The 20,937-nt window shown below is 35.5% G+C and overlaps 1 protein-coding gene and 1 non-coding gene across 2 annotated transcripts; both read left to right on the forward strand.

Annotated features, from left to right (window-relative positions):
* The first annotated feature begins 5,114 nt into the window (after positions 1 to 5,114).
* On the forward strand, positions 5,115 to 5,221 carry LOC145771416 (U6 spliceosomal RNA). Its single transcript, XR_014289208.1, has one exon. It is a non-coding gene; the product is annotated as a U6 spliceosomal RNA (small nuclear RNA).
* Positions 5,222 to 10,605: 5,384 nt separating this feature from the next.
* LOC145770727 (microfibril-associated glycoprotein 4-like) lies at positions 10,606 to 20,054 on the forward strand. The gene is made up of 7 exons (XM_082582425.1): positions 10,606 to 10,815; positions 12,285 to 12,395; positions 13,224 to 13,354; positions 14,146 to 14,242; positions 14,722 to 14,818; positions 15,949 to 16,016; positions 18,642 to 20,054. The coding sequence occupies exons 1-7, from the start codon at positions 10,635 to 10,637 to the stop codon at positions 18,887 to 18,889; spliced, it is 933 nt and encodes a 310-aa protein (XP_082438551.1). The 5' UTR covers positions 10,606 to 10,634; the 3' UTR covers positions 18,890 to 20,054.
* Positions 20,055 to 20,937: the final 883 nt, after the last annotated feature.

The following is a 20,937-nucleotide window of genomic DNA, read 5'->3' on the forward strand; positions in this document are numbered from 1 at the left end:
CTTTGGTTGCAGAGGCAACTATGAAGGGACGCCTTATGTAAAGGTCGTATCCTTCCCAAAAGATCCTGAGGAGAGAGAGAGATGGCTATTGGCAATGCCAAATGCGAAAGAAAGCTTGAGGCGCTTGAAGGAGATATATGTTTGTGAGACACATTTCAACGGTGAATGGGTGTCAGTTAGGGGCGGCAAACGACCCAAAGAACCGCCTTCAATATTTTCTGGAGTACCAAAATCAGCTTTGAAGCAGGTGACATCAGCCCGACGCCCAACGTCACCATCTACGGCAGAAGCAATAGCTGAAAAGGTGTAGACAGCTGAAGAGGCTGCAGACAAGATCCAAGATTTGACCACTTTTGTGCTCAAATAAGCTCCTATTTCGCTAGCTTTAATGCCATAAAAGAATGCCATAAATTAATGCCATAAATTTTGCTGAGTTGTTATCCTTTGTAGATGCACCTTTAGCTAGTAATAATGCTGCTTGTACTACTTTAGCTAACATTCTATTGAAAGCTTATGTCCTCAATGTACGTGACTAAGAAAAGTCTTTTTGATGCCTCTGGAGGCAAGAAAAGCTTTCCAACTAGTGATAGACATTGTCTATTATTGTGTCATCTTGTTATGTATTGTCAATTTGTGAATTATATTGTAATCATAGACTCCTTTAGATAATAGCCATAGTGTTGAAATATACATATGATCTTTATGTAATAGCATATTTCGTCACAGACATCTTTCAAACAGTTTTGCTTTACGATTTAGACGCAAAAATTGGCAAGAATGACCAAAATTCTGTAATTTGACCTTAAAATATAATATTTTGACCTTGAAAAGGACCTCAGATGGTTTTGAAAGTAACACTATTGAACTCACCATCCCCAAAATCCCTAATACGGAATCCAAGATTATGTTTCTAGCTTCTCTAGAAGTCATTTCAGCCCAGAAGTGAAGTTAATCCTTCAGACTCAAGTTACAAACCCCGAGATTACAACATTCCAGTCCTTTACTTAAGGAGTCCATGGGTTGATGTGACATTTAAAATATATTTGTCTACTACACTACTACAGTCGTTCTTAATGGTCTCAAAAACGTCCAGTGGTCTTCAAATTTAGTTATAGTTACACTTTCATCACATGCCTTCTTTGTGTGTTCTACGATCAAAGGAAGCCTCAAAATTAACATTCATACAAATATGGGACTTCTGGTTGGAAAGATTTAGGAATTATCGATGTGTCAAGTGGTGCATAAAAAGTAATTTTGCATATAAGCAGCATAGTTTTTACAAAATAAGATTCAAATCAAAAAGGCATCTAATTTTTTCGTACACAATGATTCTCTAACTGTCGAACAGGCCTAGCTGCTATAGCAGTAGGCTCATCATCATCATCTTCGGCCATGCCTGAGTAAGGCGTTGGCTACCGTGAGTCTCCACAACGATCGATTGTCTATAGTTCTTATTAAGTTTACAAAATCTTGGTTTGTCCATGTTGAAAGATTTTTGCAGATTTTCAAACGTGGACGCCCCCAGTGCCTCTGACTAGGAGGTCGCCCCATCATTGCCGAATGTTCAAATATGCGTTTGCGGTAGACATGACCGATAAATGTCATTTGCCTTTTTTGATAGTTGTGATAGGGAAGCCAGAGCTACACCCAGAGTGTTTCCACACTTCTTCGTTATAGTGATCTTATCCATCCAGTTAATTCCCAGCATTCTCCGTATGAACCAAATTTAAGCACTGCTTATGTTCTTTTCTATCTGCGGGTATAGAGTCCAGGATTCACAGCCATATAGCAGAACTGATCAAACGTACACATGTAAAATTTTTATTCTAGTGTTTAAAGAGATTGAGTTAGATTTCAGTATTTTAACCATTTTGATGAAAGCTTGTTTTGATTGTGCAATTCTTGATTTTACATCGCTCAAGCATCAACCATTCGAAGTAACTATAGAATCCAGATAGTTGAAACTATTTTTTAGTGAAACAGTTGTATTCTGTATTTTGATTGTGCATACCGGAGTTATTTCCTTTGATGAGATAGTCATGCCGAAGATTTTCGTTGCATTCAAACTAAGCCAAGGTTTTCACTCTGCTTAATGATTATGTCGAGTAAGTTTTGTAAACTGAAGTTTTATGTGGCGATTAGTATCGTGTATCATACGTTGTTGAAATGTTGTCCGCCTACCGAGATGCCTTCTTCTTCATCTAGATGTCGCAAGATCATTTCGGCGTAGAGTGAGAAAAGATCGGGTGAGACTACGCACCCCTGTCTAACACCTCTCCGAATTTGTGCCCACCTGCTCAGCTCGCCATCTATCCGAACTGCTGCTTATTGATCCCAGTAGAGATTTCTGAGAAGTCGGAGATCATTACCATCTGTGTCTAAGCTGTCAAGCATCTCCATAAGTGGCCCATGTCTAACACGGTCGAAGGCTTTGCTATAGTCCAGAAAGCAGAGGTACAGGTCTTCCCTGTGTTCTATCGACCTCTCAGCAAGTGTCCTGATTAGGAATGTGGCGTTTCTAGTTCCTTTGTCTTTCACAAATCCGCATTGCACATCTGAGATTTCGGGATTGATACATTTGCGTACTCGATTGAGTGAAGCGGTCAGAAAATTTTTTTGATGACATGACTCATTACATTGGTTGTGTGATGTAGTTCGCAATCAATCGCCCGGGGCTTTGAATTTCAGTTGAAAGTTTTCAGTTATAGCTGTGATTAAAGTACACATCGAATAGGAAAAAAACCTCGACAAAATATGAGTGGCAACTTGGCAAAATTTTAGTCTTGGCAAAACTTCATTACAGCAAAAAGCAGAGAAGCCCATAAATAACGTTAAACAGAGCCCGTTGCAGATACGGAAGAAAAAAATCAACCTTTTCAAAGGGAAGATGGCTCACGATCCAATGCAAAAATGTGGATTTAATATCCTGATAGTTAAACACATTTTTATAAGCTGCACGATAACCCTTCCTGTAACGACAACGAATCAAAAAATGTTCCAGCAATGTTGTCATCTGACTCTGGCAATGGAGTGACCTTTATAAAATTACTCAAACAAACAAATCAAAAGTGAAACTTAAGAGAAGCAAAACAACATTGCAGACAAAAGGTTCTTAAGCCTGTTTTTTGCACATTTCAACTCTTTATCAAACAAAACCACCAGGTTTTTCCAAATAAACTTTAAAAGATTACCAAAAAAAAAGCAATCCTCCTTCACTGTGGTCTGTGGTACAAGCAGCATCAGCACTAGTGAAAATTGCAAACTTACCGTTATGTGCCTGTAGGCTACTGATGATTTATTGCAAATGATCTTCCTTTATGAGTCAAGAATAAGCAAATTTACCTCCAGATATAAACTATAAGTTAAAAACTGTTGTTCAAAACTGACAGCTAAGAGTAAAGAAGTTAATCCGCATGCTAACAATCGTTGAAAAAACTATACAATTAAAACGATTTATGCTAACATTATAAAAACGTCAAGCCAGTAATCACTTTCGCAAGCAAACATTTTCAGAATAAGCGTATTAGCCTAAATCAAATCTTCCAAAAAACGTACGTGTATAAATTGTCAGAAATACATTATGAACATGATATGTTCAGCATTTCAGTTCAAATAACACACATTGTAGTTTAGCTTGGTTTTTAAATAGTTAGACAATCTACACAGTAGGCCTACTTGTCAGTGGAGGAAGAGTTTGCATACTAGTTTTCAAGAATTGCTGTTCGTGGCATATCTGCAAATGAAACCAATCTGTAGCCAAACAAAACAATGCAATATAACATATATTTGCTTGTTTCAAATTTAATCTCCAGAGCATTCTAATTAAAAGAGTTCAAGAAAGATGTTTTGGTATGCAAGCCTTATGCAGGTGTACTAGTTTTGTTTAGACGAGACGTCAAAAGATATAGAGAAAAGCAATAAGTTTTTATTTTATTTTGACATGAGTTGATCTAATTTTCATTGCAACTACTCATTGGCCTGAACGATTGTTGTTTGTCCAGAAATTTTTTAGTAAAGAGTAGACCATTCAAATGATAAAGCGGTAAAATCATTACTTATTTTGCATTATTAAAAAATAAAAACAACTCTATCGAGCTTGTATACAAATGCAACAAACAATGCCTGTTCTCTAGAGGCCGTTTGGTACTTTCCAAATTTAAAATTACTTTGATGTATATCTTCCCTGACTTTTTCTTGCTCAAAGTGATATTGCAGCTTTGATTCAATTTTATAACAGAAGACCATATTATGAGAATGTTTCCAATAATTGGTGGATTAGTTTTTGTTTATTTTTGCAAGAAGTAACCTGTACTACTGTAATATCTGTTTAAATAAGATTTCTTTTGTTAATTTCACAACGGAATTTGTATGTTAAGTGATCTCGAAGCTTGATTCAGCAGACATGTAGAAGCCATAGAGCAGGGGTCACCAACCTTTTTTGCATGCGGGCCACTTTGGCACTAAGGAGAGCTGTGGCGGGCCGCACTAATAAAATGTTATGTAGGTTGACTCTTATGCTAGAAAAGAACGCATTTCGTACCCAGTATCCAACGTTACATGTTGTTCATATTTATGTTAGTATACCGCAGCAACAAAATTAATTGAACAACGCTACTGCCAGGCCAAGCTCCTTTTACAACACTTTTGACTTAATTTTAACAATGCCTAATAAACGAGGCCACTTGTTTTGCGCATTTATAGCGAGGCGAGCGGTTTCATCAGAATACTCATCGCCAAGCAAGAGTGGCGTGGTCACTTCGCTTCACAAAAGATATCTTGCAATTAACAGTTTCAGTAAACAAGGAAACGTTTGACACATTGCAATACAGGCAACAATAGTGACCTGCAAACATAGGCCTATCAGCGAAAAATAGGCTCCAATAACAGGGAAAAAGAAACCAGGCACCATGAAACAAACGCTTGTGGAAATCACCGAAAAATCGTAATTCTATCGTAGCCTAATTCATGAACAGTCTTCCCTCTAAAGAAGCAATGAGTTGGTTTTTCATCCTTTTTGTGAGAGTCTATAAAACCGTCTTTCTTTTATTATACACAACTGTCACTTGCGGTGCTTATTAGCGTGGCAAGAATTTGTTGATTAACAACATTTTGCAGTACTTGCTTCGGCAGTACATACACTAAAATTGAAACGATACAGAGAAAATTAGCATGACTCCTGCGCAAGGATGACACGCAAAATCGTGAAGCGTTCCATATTTCTTTTAAAAAAAAAAACATTTTGCAGTACTAAGCTAAATATTTTCATAATAGGCTACAATCAGAAAAAGTCTTTAAATTTATATATAATATTTTGCCAATTTATTATAAATTGAGTTGGCACACCGACCTATTTTGCCAACACAAACTTGCATAAAGGAACACTGCTCGTGAAATCCAATAATGGTGAAACGCACACTAGTGTTTACATGACATTTGCAAACTTAAAATAAGTAACCCTATGCTCACAGACAATTTCGAAATTCGAAAACAGACGTTTTAATCAACCACTGGAACAGTGTGGCTGGACATCGCATTGGAATAACTTTAAACACTCCCCCCCTAGAACTATAATCTGATTGGTCGGCTTGTGGAATCGTATGCAAAGCGAAAATATGCTCCCCGGAAAGTATTTTTTGCCTTCGTGCTTTTTAACTCCTCAAGAAAAGTATATTTTGGTTATACTTGTACGCTGATACCTTCCGCGGGCCGCAGCGATACAGCGTGGCGGGCCGCATGCGGCCCACGGGCCGCCATTTGGTGACCCCTGCCATAGAGAATCGAACAGTTCTATCGATACTGAGTCCTGTTGGAATTCGGGTAGGCTTATTTAGTTTACCTATACTGAAGCAATCACATTTTGTGACTCATCATTGATAGCGATTCAAATTTAGAGGTACGGATTGTGAAGGAACAATCGGATAACAGCGGTGTGTGAATAATAGGAATGGTTTGTTTATTTTCAATTACAACTCAATTCGTTTCAAACATTTTGTTGTTTTCGATTATCAGATCTATGTCTTGCTGCCAATCATCGTTAAATTTGATAGCAAACATGATGAATTACTAGACTTGTACAGTGCCGGCAAAAGTTCAGAACCTTTTGTAAAAAAAATTAATCCTATCCCCTTTAATGCCCGGACTACTTTCTACAAACGAAAAAAAAAATTTTTTTTTTTAGTGACATTTGTGACCCAATAAATCCATTTTTATCAAAAATTTTTATTTTTTGTGTTTTATATAAAAAATTAAAAAAATGTTGCGAAATGGCTACATTGGGCATACAGAATGCACAAATATGAAAATTCTTAAATACAAGTTATCCTGTAAGTTCGATTGCTGAAGGTCAAAAACCGAAGAAGATATGTTATATTCAATTTACAAAGAGTAACCAGAAAACTAAAATGGCTTTAAGATTTTTTAGCAGGCTATTTGCTATTTATATTATATTCCTCCAGAGGAGTTTGCTGAGCTTTCGATTGCAGATGCTCTATCAAGGGATTCACTTTGAATAGTTTGTCATAGCCTTCCTCGTCTCTTTTCCTCATGTTTGTGTTATCATTGAAGTGCATGGAACGCAACAGCGTTTCAAATCTGTTGCGTGGCATGCAGTCAGCTATTGGAGAGTATCTCGTTCGTGTTTCCCAGTACATCCTTCTTGAAAGCATCTTTACAATACTGATGTATAGGAGCACTCCTATAAGCTCTTTCATTTCAGCAATAGATGTAATCAAGACACGTCCGTCTTTTTGATGAGCATTGAGTTTTGATTCACGGACAATATTTCCAAACAGCTTATCATCAAAAAACTCTACAAAATACTCCATAGGGGTTTCATATTCAGATTGAGTATACCCTTGATCCTCCCACTGAACACCCAAACTGGGTATAAATACCTCCTTCTTCCACGTTCACTGGCGTTTTGTGATTTTACTGGTTGAGCGTTTTGTCGACTGAACCTCTTTCACACTTTCCTCAGCCACTTCAACTTGTGGCTGTCTCGCAGAAGATAACCTTGATGAAGAAGTAGACATTCCGCATCTTCATCGGACTCATCCTCACACTCAGAAATGTCACCAGCGGGCACAAATATCCCCCAATATCCCATCTAACACCAAACTACATTATTTTCATCAATTGTAAATGATTCAGGCGGCGTAATGAAGAAGAACTTATCTGCATAAAAAAAAAATTCAGATATTTATTCTATTCCATGAAATTTGGACTCTCTCTATGTCCAATGTAGCCATTTGGCTACATCAAAATTTCGGGTAACATAACTAAGATTAAAAACGTTAACTTTAAAATTAAAGTATTTAGACTAGTTATTTGTTGATAAGACTTTGTGAAAACACACAAAAGTGCAATTATTTCTTCAAATAAACACATCTGCAGTGCTCTGAAGCTGCATCATTTTCTGACTATTTCAACTTTTTAATGATCACCTCATCACCATGCTTTCTTCGGTAGCCACTATAACAAGTCGAAATTCTGCCACTGAAATTGACTAGAATGCAACCGCCAACCAATCATAAGCTACGGTTTAAGTGACGTAAAAAATGGCGAAAAGAAGATCATAGAAAGCAAATTAAGTGATGGAATTTTTGTCAGCTGGTTGGCTTAGGGGTTAGGGTTAGGGCTAGAAAGTAGTCGTTTCATTGACGCGTGTTCGATTCTCACCACTGCTATTGCTCTTTTTCTTCTGTAATTACCAAATAAAGTTCAAAACAAGCATTAACTCCCTGGATGAGTGCTAGAAGGGTCACGATTGGACGGTAGCCTCTTATAACACGTTCTGATGAAATAACCAGTTTAGGTTTAGAAATTCGCAAAGAATAAAAACTAAAAGTCAAGATATCTCACATTTCTAGCATATTTCTTTCTGTGAAATATTTCACTGTTAGAGTGGGGCGTCCTCATAAAGCCCCGTGTCGTTACAGATAAGGTTAAAAAGAAGATTAATATGTTTTTGTTCATATTTTTATTATTAAAACTTCAACAAACTTTATCATATATCGAACACCTTCACTACACACCAAATTGTATCAATTATCATATGTACGAATATTTAGTGTGATAACCTTTGTTTTTGATGACATTTTTGAATACGGCGGGGCATAGAGTCTGACAGGTTTTTGCACACAGTTTCGTCAATATCCATGCACCAAATCTCTGTAACAATTCGTTTTAATTCCGAAAGACAAGGATTTTTGGATAAGTCAACCTTTTTGCAGTTTTCCTCTTATACTGTAGACCTTACGTCCGAAGACCTCTTGGCTCTTCGCCAGTGAAGCCACGGTACATCCAAGCAACTGTCAAGCACCCTCCGTCTGTCATGGTTTGGGGGTGCGTTTTCAGTAAGGGCCGAGGGGCCTCTATTCTTACCTAAAGGTCAAACGATGAACGCCATACGCTATATCAGTGTCCTAGATGCTCATCTTCTGACTTTAAGAACATTCCCGGATGTACGATGTTCCAACAAGGTTCTGCACCATTTCATAAAGCTAAGGCGGCTATGAAGTAGTCTCAGACCAAAGATGTAAATGTGCTGAAATGGCAAGGAAATTCTTCTGACATGAATCCAATCGAGAATTTGTGGACTTTGATAAAACAGAAAGTCTCTAGATCAAATTCAAGAAATTTGGACGAATTAAAACGAATTATTACAGAGATTTGGTGCATGGATATTGTCGAAAATGTGTTCAAAAACCTCTCAGACTCAATGCCCCGCCCAATCAAAATGTCATCAAAAACAAAGGTTATCACACTAAATATTAGTACATATGATACAATTTGGTGTGTAGTGAAGGTGTTCGATATGTGATAAAGTTTGTTGAAGTTTTAATAATAAAAAATAATAAAATATATATTAATTTGCTTTTTAAGTTTTTTCCAAAAGTTTCTCAACTTTTTGCCGGCACTGTAATTGGCGTTGCCAAAATACGACGCAGTTTGCTGTATTCTTTTGATTTTTGAGTTATAAACTGTTTTTTATTTTTCACATTAGCAAACAAAACGCTTAGCCTTTGAAGACAACATGTTGCAATGCAAACGTTTGAAGTAGCTTTCAATTTAAATTGCGTAAATGTTCTACCACAAACCGCGACTTAGTAGCCTGCTTTAATCCCGGATGAGCATAAGAGCTCTCCTGCTTTGTTCCAATTAATCTGCAGCATGGAATTAAATTAACCACTGTTTTAACAATTGTAATATAGTTATTGATTACGTGCTGCAACATGATGGTAAAACTACGACATTAAGGCCTAGCTCGTTGACGTTTAAAAGTTGGTGACACCAACAGACAATTTTTTAAGAAGATGATAAACTTAATTGTCTGGTTGACTAATCTAATCAGTTTAAACGAAGTATATTTGTGGACCAGCGATTCAAAGGAGCTGATTACGGTTTGCGCATATGATAAAAACAGTCTGCTAATTTCGATTCTTAATCGGTCGATTTGCTTAATCCGTGGATGGTGTGCTGTTGTGAATTTTAACCATTAATCTAATTTGATGTCCTCTCTATCACTAAGTTATTATTTTAGAAAAAATCGCATATTGTTTTTTATTTATTAAAAACGTTGGCGATTTTAGCCATTCAGCTATTAACCCTTTGAAGGTTGGGGGGGGGCTGTCAATTCAACTTTTTTGTATCAACAGTTGTATCTCTAAAACCACTGAGGCTGCGACTACGAGATTTCTTGACTTTTCCTAACTTTTATTCACCTCTATTGAGCTGAAATTTTGAGCGAATAAAGGTTATAAATTGAGAGATATAAGGCATTTCTCAGCACATCCTCTGAAATATTTCTAATTCTATTGTTCAAAATTTTCCCACCAGCTTGATGAAAGCAATTAATTTGGCCCATGTCTTGTTAATCAAATGATTTAAATTGAGATTATGTAAAAAAAATTTCATCGCAACATTGCAATGCATGTTTTTCATTACTCTATCAAAAAATACCAAATAATTCAAACGTCATAAGTCACATCAACATTTCAACGTATATAAGCAGTTCTAAAATTTGCATAGTTTTAATTTTCGGATATGCTCTGCGTGAATAGTTTTACAAAGTGAATCCCAAATTTTGAAACCGTGCCTTAAAAAATAACAGAGATATCACTCCTAAAGCATAAGAAGAATCGACAGCCCCCCCCCCAAACTGAGCAAGACTCCAGGAGCCCAACCGCCTAAGGGTTAAAATTAGATAAACTTCTTATTCGTTTGTTACATCGATATCACATCTTTCTTGGTACGTGTGTTAAAAGGTAGGCCTACATAGTAGCTTTTATAGTCAAGTTCGTTTATTTCGCAGTTGATGTCTATGATTTTTTTTGCGATGCCAATAAACTCGATGTCTTGTACAAAGTTTGAAAGAACGTCAGTTCGACACCGCTACAAAGCACGCGATTGCGTCTTGACAAAACAGTTAAAAAACACGTCAAAATAAAAAAGAGCTGCGGACTCGATAACTGTAATGCTTCTTTGCTGCTTCCTGTTGTCTTTTGCATTGCATCAGCAAATACACTGTGATATTACAAAAGGTTCAAAGCAAAGCTTTTGTTAAAAAAGATAAAAAGATTTGTTTTAATAATTATACCAACATTCTCTTCACTGCCATTGGATTTCCATAAGAAATGAAAATATTAAAATTGTTCATCACCGTGAACATCTTGACCATTTGTTGGCTGGTTGTCAAGGCTACGCGAGAAGTGACTTGTTCTTGTGGAGTTAGACCGGATGACAGTTGTGGAGATGAAAGGGTATTGTCCGGGCCCCCTGGCAAGAAGGGTCCAATGGGCTTAACAGGCTTGAAAGGTAAGTTTATTCTCTTCTTTTGACTAAGCTTAGGTATAAGTTTGTCATTTCTTAGTAAGTGCATGCATTGGTGCATCTTAATAGATGTAAAGTGAGGTAGGCTATTTACCTAGGCCTGGCTTGCAGCTTCATATTGATCACATCCATTTTCAGCCAAAAAAATCAGTTCTGTTTTACATTGGTTTAACGTCTGTAGACGCTGATTCAATAAAATGACTGATCTTCTTGATAAGTTCCTGCCTTGAAATTTTTATGAATTACATGAACGTATCCTGATTCTTAGGAGATCCTTTGAAATTTATTCTTTTAGAGATTGTTTGAGCTAGCCTATTCGTATTTCTACTAAAATGTCAAATAGAAGACAAAGTTGCTTCATGCTCGGTTTTTGTGATCTGATCCATAATGACCAGTTTTTCTATTTGTTCAAATATCCGTTTTTCCTTTTTTTTGCTTATAAATGAGCATTGAGCAGGGTTTAAAAGTTGAAAAAGATAACCCAATCACAGCAGCGCTAAGTACAAGTATAATGTACATGCATCGGAGGCAGTGGCGTAGCTAGGGGGGGGGGCGGGGGGGCGGACCGCCCCGGGCGGCACGTCTGGGGGGCGGCACTTTCAGACAGGACGTTTTTTTTTTTTTGTTGATAATGCAAAAGTACACGGAAAATAAAAGCAACAAAATGGCAACGTTCAAAACAGTGGCGTAGCCAAGGGGGAGGAGGGGTTTGGGGGTTACAACCCTCCCTTTGGCACGCATGTGACGTCACGATATTGAGAATGATGCTTTCAGTCTCTATGTCTCTAAAACAAAGTTTGCCTAATTTTAAACGAAACTCCATTAAAAGAGCGAGTTTTGCCAATACCAAACATTCAAATATCTCAGCCAGGAATTAGCAACAAGAAAACATACTTAGCTTTAAGTTACCGAAAAATTCCCAAGAAAACATGATCTTATCCTTTTTCTATGCCACCGGACAGCACCATTTTACAGGAATATTTATACTAGGGGATTTATACCCACATTTTGTTGAAAATGCTCTCAGAATGCACCAAATCCAAAGTAATTTTTCAAAATTTTCTGGGGGAGGCCCCCCAGACCCCCCGCCGCTGGGTGTCGTCTTTGGCGAGGACGCCGTCCGGCTTCGCCCGCCGGCCCTTAAAACCCCCCCTTTCAAAATTACTGGCTACGCTACTGGTTCAAAACATACAATAATTCCACTTTAAGTCAATTAAAAAAATTTCATTTTCACATGCTTTTTCTTGAAGGGGCGGCAAAATCTGAATCCGCCCCGGGCGGCACATTCCCTAGCTACGCCACTGATCGGAGGCCTACGCTCAGCACGGGCATGTACAAGAAGTTTGTTGCTCTGCAAAGTAAATTGGAAATCCATCATAAATTGCTCATTATGTTGCATAAGGACTGAATCTGTCACTCCACTTGTGACAAATAAAACTTTTTTTCTAATGCAGGTGACCAAGGTATGAAGGGTGAAAGAGGACAAGCTGATGACACCAGTGCTGGGCTGGAGAGATTGCAAAACAAGTTACTTGAACTTGAGCGGAAAGTAGAAAATTATGCAGGTTTTTTTAACATCAGAATTATCATACAAGTCAATTAACCGCTAGGGCATTTTGTTTTAGCAATATTTTCTTAAAAATAACCGCATTCAGCTGATATTCCGTCTAATCCTTTAGTTATATATGAATTATGAGCTCAATCAAGGTAAACGCTCTATCCCTAACCCCAAAAAAAATCCGTAAGAGTTATAAATATACCTAGATTCTTAAAACTACCATAACGATTATTTGACCGGTAAATGGTAATAAGAGCAAATTTTCTTGTAAATTGCATTATCAACACAAAACAAACGGAGAAAAAGTAAATGCAAAGCTATAAAACATTCAGTCAGCAGAAAAAAGGCCAAAATGACAATTGTGGAAAATAAAAACAGTCATTTGAGTTTGTTACGTGTTTTGTTCGTAAAGATAAAAAACCGCTATACACCATGGAAAGATGTGTTAAAAGTTTCAATCCTTACACGAAAATATTTTTTGCAACACCAATTTGGTCCTGAAACTTAAAACTTAGAATCATGCAATAACAAGCAAAAATAACACACAGATTTGACATACGATTTGCACTGGGGTGCATCATTTTCCATTCATTTTTGAAATACAACTGGTGCCATTGAAAAATGGTGACCATTCCAGGTCATATTTAACCGAAGAAATATCAGGGTCACCGGACATCCCCTATTACCACTTCCCTAATCTTGGTTTAGCAAAATGAATATAACTTAAAGGCTAAACAAGTTAACTACATGGTTAACTCAATTTAGTTCAAACATGTTGTTTGCTCAAAACTTAATTATTATTTATGACTTTAATTATGTTGTTTTTAATTAAAAGCGCTTCAAAGAAATGACTGCAATGATGTAGCCAAGCAAGGACACACCCCTAATGGAGTCTACACAATTTTAGTGAAAGGACAAATTTTAGATGTGTACTGCGATTTAGAATCTGATGAAGGAAGCTGGTTGGTAAGTTAACCATTAACCCAATTGCATCTTTTCTTCGATTTATTGCTTTGCGTTACATCTCAGACGCGTATTTCATGTTCAGTAGCTTTTTTATGGTCTACAATAAGAGTACGCGACTTAATTTTGATCTAGGATCGCATGAGATAGACTTTGGGTTAGAGACAAAAGCTAAATTTTTGCATCCCATTCTTGATGAATAATTCCAAAATTATCTTATACAATAAGTTTGTCTCCTTAATCTTCAATTTCTCCATTAACTTTTTCTTTATTAATCCACTGTTTGTTTCAAATATGATGAGGCAGTAAAAGGTTCTTTTTTTAGGTGCGACATATGTACATTGTGATGTATTGCGTCTAGATTTGATTTTCGGTTGGTCCAAAGTGCTTACAATAATGTTTCAAGTTAAAAATTTAAAATCCCATCCATAAGTAATTAGGAAATTAAACTGACAGAATTTAAAGCTCGCCATTCCAAATTAATAATCCACCTTTAAGCAAGAAATTTGTGCTTTTCTTTTACTGTGTGATTTTTCTGATTCAATTACGTCACGTTCTTACTTTCTTCCTTTAAAAGCATTTGCTAGAGTATAGACGTTTCTAATCCATATTCCCGTGTTTTGCCAAAACATGGATGGAAGCATTTTTGTCTTGAAACAGAAAAAAATTAATCAAATATTTATTTTGTAATTAGTTTTGTATGACTTTGCTTAAACAATACACTCCTATTGTTGTTAAGCATTTTAAATAAAATAAAATACACAGTTTAAGCGTTCACATCTCCAATATTCCAGGTGTTTCAAAGAAGAAACTCAGGAGAAGTTGATTTTTTCTTGGGTTGGTCTGAATATCAGGCTGGATTTGGAAACAAAAGTGGTGAATTTTGGCTTGGTAGGTCGCCCGACTTTGACTCGAGTTGCACGTTTGTCTCAAGATGCGATTTTTCCATTTTAAAGTTTACTCGCACCATAGATACGAGGCTTTGTGGTGGCATTGAGCAGAAACCATTTTGTAAATAAAAATACACGTATTTACAATGCGTGAAAATGTATATCAAATCTTAGTAAAGCAAATTATGTCACAGCATAATCTCAACAAAATTCAAAAGAATTGCAGACTAAAACTTGCAATATCGAAGCCTACAAACTGTGACACTTATAGCACTAATCGACTACTTAGCTTACATCGTACACGAAATATTCCAGAAAATTTTATCACTTTTGATCTTGTAAATGCAAAAATGAAAAAAATAAATATAAATCGCAATACACAAACTTTCCAGAAACGGTTTACTTTAAGTTTAAATTCCAGCATCACAATAAATAAATTTAGCTACAGCACAATTTTTTCTTGCTTTTTTCTTTCATTAGGCTTGGATAATCTTCATGCTATCACCAGTTCTGGTTCATATAAGCTTCGTATTGATTTTGAAGACTGGGAAGGAAACACTGCATATGCTGAGTACAGGTAATCAAGAATGTGGTTTCAAAAACTACAATGTTTGATAGTTATTTTATCTAACTTTGGACGGAGTTTTTATCTTATAAAATGTCGCAGTTTGGTATTTTATCGAAGGACTACATTTGATGAAAGATTAGTATTCACACGTTGACTGGCGTACATTATGTGATATACGGTGATGTTCCTGTGGGCGCCAGTATAACATATGTGTTGACAGTGTTTGCATTGTGATTAGACACTCAATGCTCATTTCAGTGCAATCTGAATGTTTGGCGCACACGCGCAAATAAGGTGTAAGCTACACTGTTAAATGTGTAAGCCTACATCATTGGCTCCTGACGTTACGACTGAAATGCTTGTACCAGCAACATTAAAACATGTCCAAAAATCATGTTCCTGTATCAGCTTAGCCTGATTTTTTGCCAAAAACAAGTTGTTCCAACAACTTCTTGTTCGTAGAAAATACTTTGTAGGCTACATCTCACGACAGCTCAGGTTTAAGTTTACTTTTCACTAAGTCCGTTTTTTTCCTTGATCCACTGAGCGGAAGCAAGAGAGAACACTCGCTCCACAAACACTTTACTGACTGGAAAGAAGAAGATAATGCTCAATTAAATGAAATTAATTGAATTAAGATGATGAAATTTTTATACCAGCAACATTAAAACAAGTCCACCAATCATGTTCTTGTATCAACGTAGCCTGAATTTTTTTTACATCAGTTAGCAAGAAGTCGAAGTTGAGTTCTGGACACGCTACATGTAAGAGATAACATGAGACTGTCATCGTAAAAATAGAAAGCCATCATGGGCAAATACGTGTGGACCATGTCTTGCAGAATGTAAAAGTTATGTCAGTGAAATAAACTATAATACAATTATTTCAGAAAATCAGAAAATAGATATCAGCTGAACTTGTCTATCGCCAATACACACACATACATAATATGACACACATCACTTGAAATTGTTTACACTTGTTGATGTTTCTCGTAGGCCATTACGTCTGATATAATAATAGTTTCAATGAACTTGAAGCGTTTAACTTACAGTTCCAAAACAAGACTAAATTTTATTATTGTATAGTCAAAATTTTGGTAGTAGAATTATACAGTGAAACTCTTCTTACTTTCTCAGCACCATAATTGTAGGAGACGCCAGCACAAACTATCGATTGAATATCGGAAGTTATAGTGGAACAGCAGGTGAGTTGTTGTTCATTTGAAGAAAAGTGTCATGGCTACCACCTGGAGGTGCGACTTGATTTGTTACATTTTGCATAGCTTGACTACCGCTACTACTCCTGTCTGATTAAATTGTCACTAAAATTTTTTGAATCAAATTTTCATTTTTTTTAAAGCCTGGTGATGTTAAAACTCAATTTTTCACCTTGGAAAGATAGTAAAAAACGTTAAAATAACATTTTTAGACAATTTCATGTAAAAAGTTACAAACATTGGCAAAATCTTTAAAAGTCTGTAGAATGCAAAAAATCAGGCTTATCTCCATGTGTAGACTATAAACTTAATCATCTTGCATGTGTACACTCTTTTCATGTGTACACTTTCATATCTCCAAGTGTACACTGTTAAGTGAAAAATGTATAAGTTTCCACCCCCAGTGGTTGCCTCTGTTTTCCTCTTCATGCTTTTCAACCCTAGGCTATAGACTTAATCATCTTTTATGTGATAATTGATCATAGGCACTTTAAACATTTTGCGAATCAAAAATAACACAATTGTTATTACTAGACCTAATGGCAGCTTGGCACAAGGGTTTGAAACTATTTATAGTTATGGTCACTGGTGGTTACATTTTATAATCTAAATGACGCTTACAATACCTACATAAGTAAATTCTATGGAAAGTTGTGTTATGCAAACTTTGAAAAAATTTACAAGTGAACAAAATGTTTTTAGTGATTGAAATAAGATGTGGAGAGTGTGTGTTGCAAACAAAAGTAGGCTATTTCAGAAATTATTTAAAGCCACCTAAACATCGCTTTGTTTCAGCGTTAAATTGTTTTGTCTTGGTTAGGCTATGTTTTGAGTAAAGTTGTTTCGTCGAGAATTTTTTATTTCTCTCAAGTAAAAATTGCTAAGAACACCGAAATTGAAGCAATAATGGTCCAAAACCAAGTCAAGTTTTATTTTATTTTACTTGTGCTCAATTGTATTTAAATTTACGATGTTTTTAAAACTGCATATCCCTATGACTAAGCAAACTATAAATATCAAATAAGGTATCTAGGGTAGTGAGAGGCAAAACATGTCATAGGCTATTTTTGTATTACAGTTTTGTGTATATCTTTCCAAAAGGTTAAAAACATTTATGTTTTCGGCGTTAAACAACTGTGGTAGGGTTTCCTTCCACAAGCTGACTAAATAAATGTGAATTTTATCTTTATTGGTGTTAACTGTTGATAGATACATTTTTAATTAATAACTGGTTTGACCTCTAAGCCGGGATAAACGGGTGAATGTTTTTTTTCTCAAACAAGATTATATTTAAACCCAAAAAGAGAAATAAATTTGTCAAAATCGTCTTCAATCATAAATTGTAAACGTACAAATCGGTTCCCCATAGCGTCAGCATTCATGATTCATAGTCAAGCAGTCACAGTTTTTTATTGTGTAGGCAACCTACTGCTTTGTAAGAGTTAACTTAACAACTATAAATAAAGTGGTACAGTACATGCTTGCTTGTTTTAAAGTATTCAATCTTTTTAACTATTAGAGAAAGATTGTTATTTGTTTACAGATATTTAGTCATTGACTGATCTATTTTGGTCAACCAAACAAGCAATGACTGCACAAAATTATTTGACTACCTAATAAAAATATATTTAACAAAGAACAACGTAATAAGTATTAATTGTAGTTACGTTTAAAATAAAAACCTTTCAATTAATTAAAAAACTTCATACTGCTCTAGAATGAATAATTGAATGTGTATATACGTTTGTGTTAGTTACCAATAAATATACAGTAATATACAAATCAGATATATCAAGAACATAAACCTTCCAGAAAACATGATGCACAACCTAAAGTTACCTGTCATAAGAATTGTCAGCAGAAAACTTGGTCATTAAAAATAGCAACAGCAGCATATAGTTTCTGAAGTAAATATGGAACCAAGCTTTTTACTCAAATAAATATACAGTATATAAAAATACTCTTTAACCGTTTCTGTTGTTGTTATGTTAGGCATTCAGTTCGGAATTTCTCGTCGTCGTTGTAAACAACGCCCTGTCAATTGTCAAATTGGATATCATGGCTATTTTTTTAATTCCACCCATTTTATATTATTACTATTATATTTGTATTGTTATGTAACTATTGTCATTGTATTATTATTACTATTATTTTATTGTTGTTATTATATTAGTTCAAACATTCTTAAACATGATTTTTGCAAACATAAGTTTTGTTAGCGAATGTTTGAACTCATTAACAAGTGTTACAGTAATTCATCACTTCGTGTCTTCAAGCTAAATTCATTTTGATTTCAAACGATTTTAATTCGTACAATTAAACGTAATTCGATGAAGGGCCAAAATAATAATCGACAGTTTGTGTGTGGGCGAGCAATTCTGCTGTGGAGTATCATGAAGGGTTGTGGTTTTAGTCTTGCTTTTATTTAAGTTTGAATGGAGAATATGTCAATGAAGGTCGTACGAGTGCTTGGGGAAAATAATCTATTGGTATCATTGGAAAGAAGGCAGCTATTTGATGAAATAAAAATTAATTCTTATTTTATGATGAATTAATAAAAATTAAAAATTATTTCCTTTTGATTTCCATCTACATTTATTCTTATCGTTGAAGGTGATTCATTGACCTACCACAATAATCAGCCATTCACCACAAAAGACAACGATAATGACAGCCATAGAAGCAATTGTGCACTGATTTATCCTGGTGGGTGGTGGTATAATGGTTGCATATATTCAAACTTGAATGGAGAATACATCGATGGAGGGCGTACGAGTGGTCATAAAGGAATCAATTGGCGTCATTGGAAGGGAGACAGCTATTCGATGAAAAAGACAGAAATGAAGATCCAATTGATTTGATGCTTCAATAAAAAAACTTCATTTTCAGTAAATTCACAAACAAAAGATTCGACATAAATTCGCTTTTATTGTTGATTTAGTTGGCTACATAACTGTCAACATTTGTAGCCTACTTGCTATTAACATTTGTAACCTAATTGCTGTCAACATTTGTAACCTAATTGCTGTCAACATTTGTAGCCTAATTGCTATCAACATTTGTAGCCTACTTGCTGTCAACATTTGTAACCTAATTGCTGACAACATTTGTAACCTAATTGCTGTCAACATTTGTAGCCTACTTGCTGTCAACATTTGTTGCCTACATGCTGTCAACATTTGTAACCTATAATTGCTGTCAACATTTGTAGCCTACTTGCTGTCAATATTTGTAGCCTACTTGCTGTCCACATTTGTTGCCTACTTGTTGTCAACATTTGTAGCCTAATTGCTGTCAACATTTGTAGCCTACTTGCTGTCAACATTTGTAACATAATTGCTGACAACATTTGTAGCCTACTTATTGTCAACATTTGTAGCCTACTTACTGTCAACATTTGTAGCCTACTTATTGTCAACATTTGTTGCCTACATGCTGTCAACATTTGTAGCCTAATTGCTGTCAACATTTGTAGCCTACTTGCTGTCAATATTTGTAGCCTACTTGCTGTCCACATTTGTTGCCTACTTGTTGTCAACATTTGTAGCCTACTTGTTGTCAACATTTGTAGCCTAATTGCTATCAACATTTGTAGCCTACTTGCTGTCAACATTTGTAACATAATTGCTGACAACATTTGTAGCCTACTTATTGTCAACATTTGTAGCCTACTTACTGTCAACATTTGTAGCCTACTTACTGTCAACATTTGTAACCTACTTGCTGTCAACATTTGTAGCCTAATTGCTGTCAACATTTGTAGCCTACTTGCTGTCAACACTTGTAGCCTAATTGTTGTCAACATTTGTAGACTGTCTTTTCTGTATATATTTGACAACGAAGCTTCGATGTTTTTATATACTTTCGAGGGTTTTGGTACTTCGTTTTTCCATCACAGAAAACTGTATTTATAAAATATATTACACGATCAAAAAAACAGAAAGTGTCGCACCAAACTGATAAAACAAAGAGCTTTTGCCTTACAATCATTAGCCTGTGAAATCATTAATCTGTGACAAGTGATAATAAAACACATCACAAGTATAAAAGATTGGTCTTCAGTGTGAGGTTCATGGGACTTATCACATTCGTTCATCATAAAGTAATTTTACAACTTTAATACTAGTTACTCTTTTATCACGTGCTTCCTTTGCTAGCTCTGTGATCAAAGAGCGGTGTTCCAACGATCATCAAAAAAACTAAACTATTAAACTATTCAAGCTTACATTGTAAAACTGTCAAGCCAGCAATCACTTTCGCATGCAAACATATTCTGAAGAAGCACATTAAATTATATCTCCCAAGAAACGTGCGTGTATAAATTGTCAGAAATACATTACGATCGTGATATATTCAGCATCTTAGTTCAAACCATACGCAATTGCAGTTTAACTTTGTCGTTAGATATAAATAAAATTAGAAAAATTTCGCCAGAAGATATTTTGAGCGTGAGAAACATCTGCACAAAAAATGGAATTGTTGTTGTGGCATCGCTGCAAAAGAAGCCAACGTCTAGACTCTAGATAAACAAAAAATTAAAATAAAGTATTTATGTCACATTGCACTGTAGTCTTTTTTTATTTAATTTTCAGATCTTTCCAAAAAAGAGTTCACAAAAGATGTCTTGATGTAGATATAGGCTATTAGTTAGGTTTATACGAGAAGTCAAAAGATATAGCAAGGAGCAATATGTTGTGTGAAAGAAAAAACATTTTTTATTTCGATATACAATATATATATCTAAATTTCCTTGCAAAAAAATTCATTGACATCAACGATTATTGTTTGTCCGCAGAGCTCAGTAAAACACAACTGTTCAAACAATGAAACATCAAATTCAAGCAATGATTGTATTCAACCCCCAGGCTGTGTTATTGAGAAACAAATGGCAGGCGAAAAAAGCAGTTTG

The sequence above is a fragment of the Aplidium turbinatum genome, chromosome 5 (genome assembly GCF_918807975.1).
Source record: "Aplidium turbinatum chromosome 5, kaAplTurb1.1, whole genome shotgun sequence".
NCBI lineage: Eukaryota > Metazoa > Chordata > Ascidiacea > Aplousobranchia > Polyclinidae > Aplidium > Aplidium turbinatum.

Coding starts and splice junctions, on each gene's coding strand:
- LOC145770727 (XM_082582425.1), top strand. CDS start 10,635: ATGAAAATATTAAAATTGTTCATCACCGTGAACATCTTGACCATTTGT. Junction 12,396..13,223: donor GAAAGTAGAAAATTATGCAG/GTTTTTTTAACA, acceptor TTTAATTAAAAG/CGCTTCAAAGAAATGACTGC. Junction 13,355..14,145: donor CTGATGAAGGAAGCTGGTTG/GTAAGTTAACCA, acceptor CCAATATTCCAG/GTGTTTCAAAGAAGAAACTC.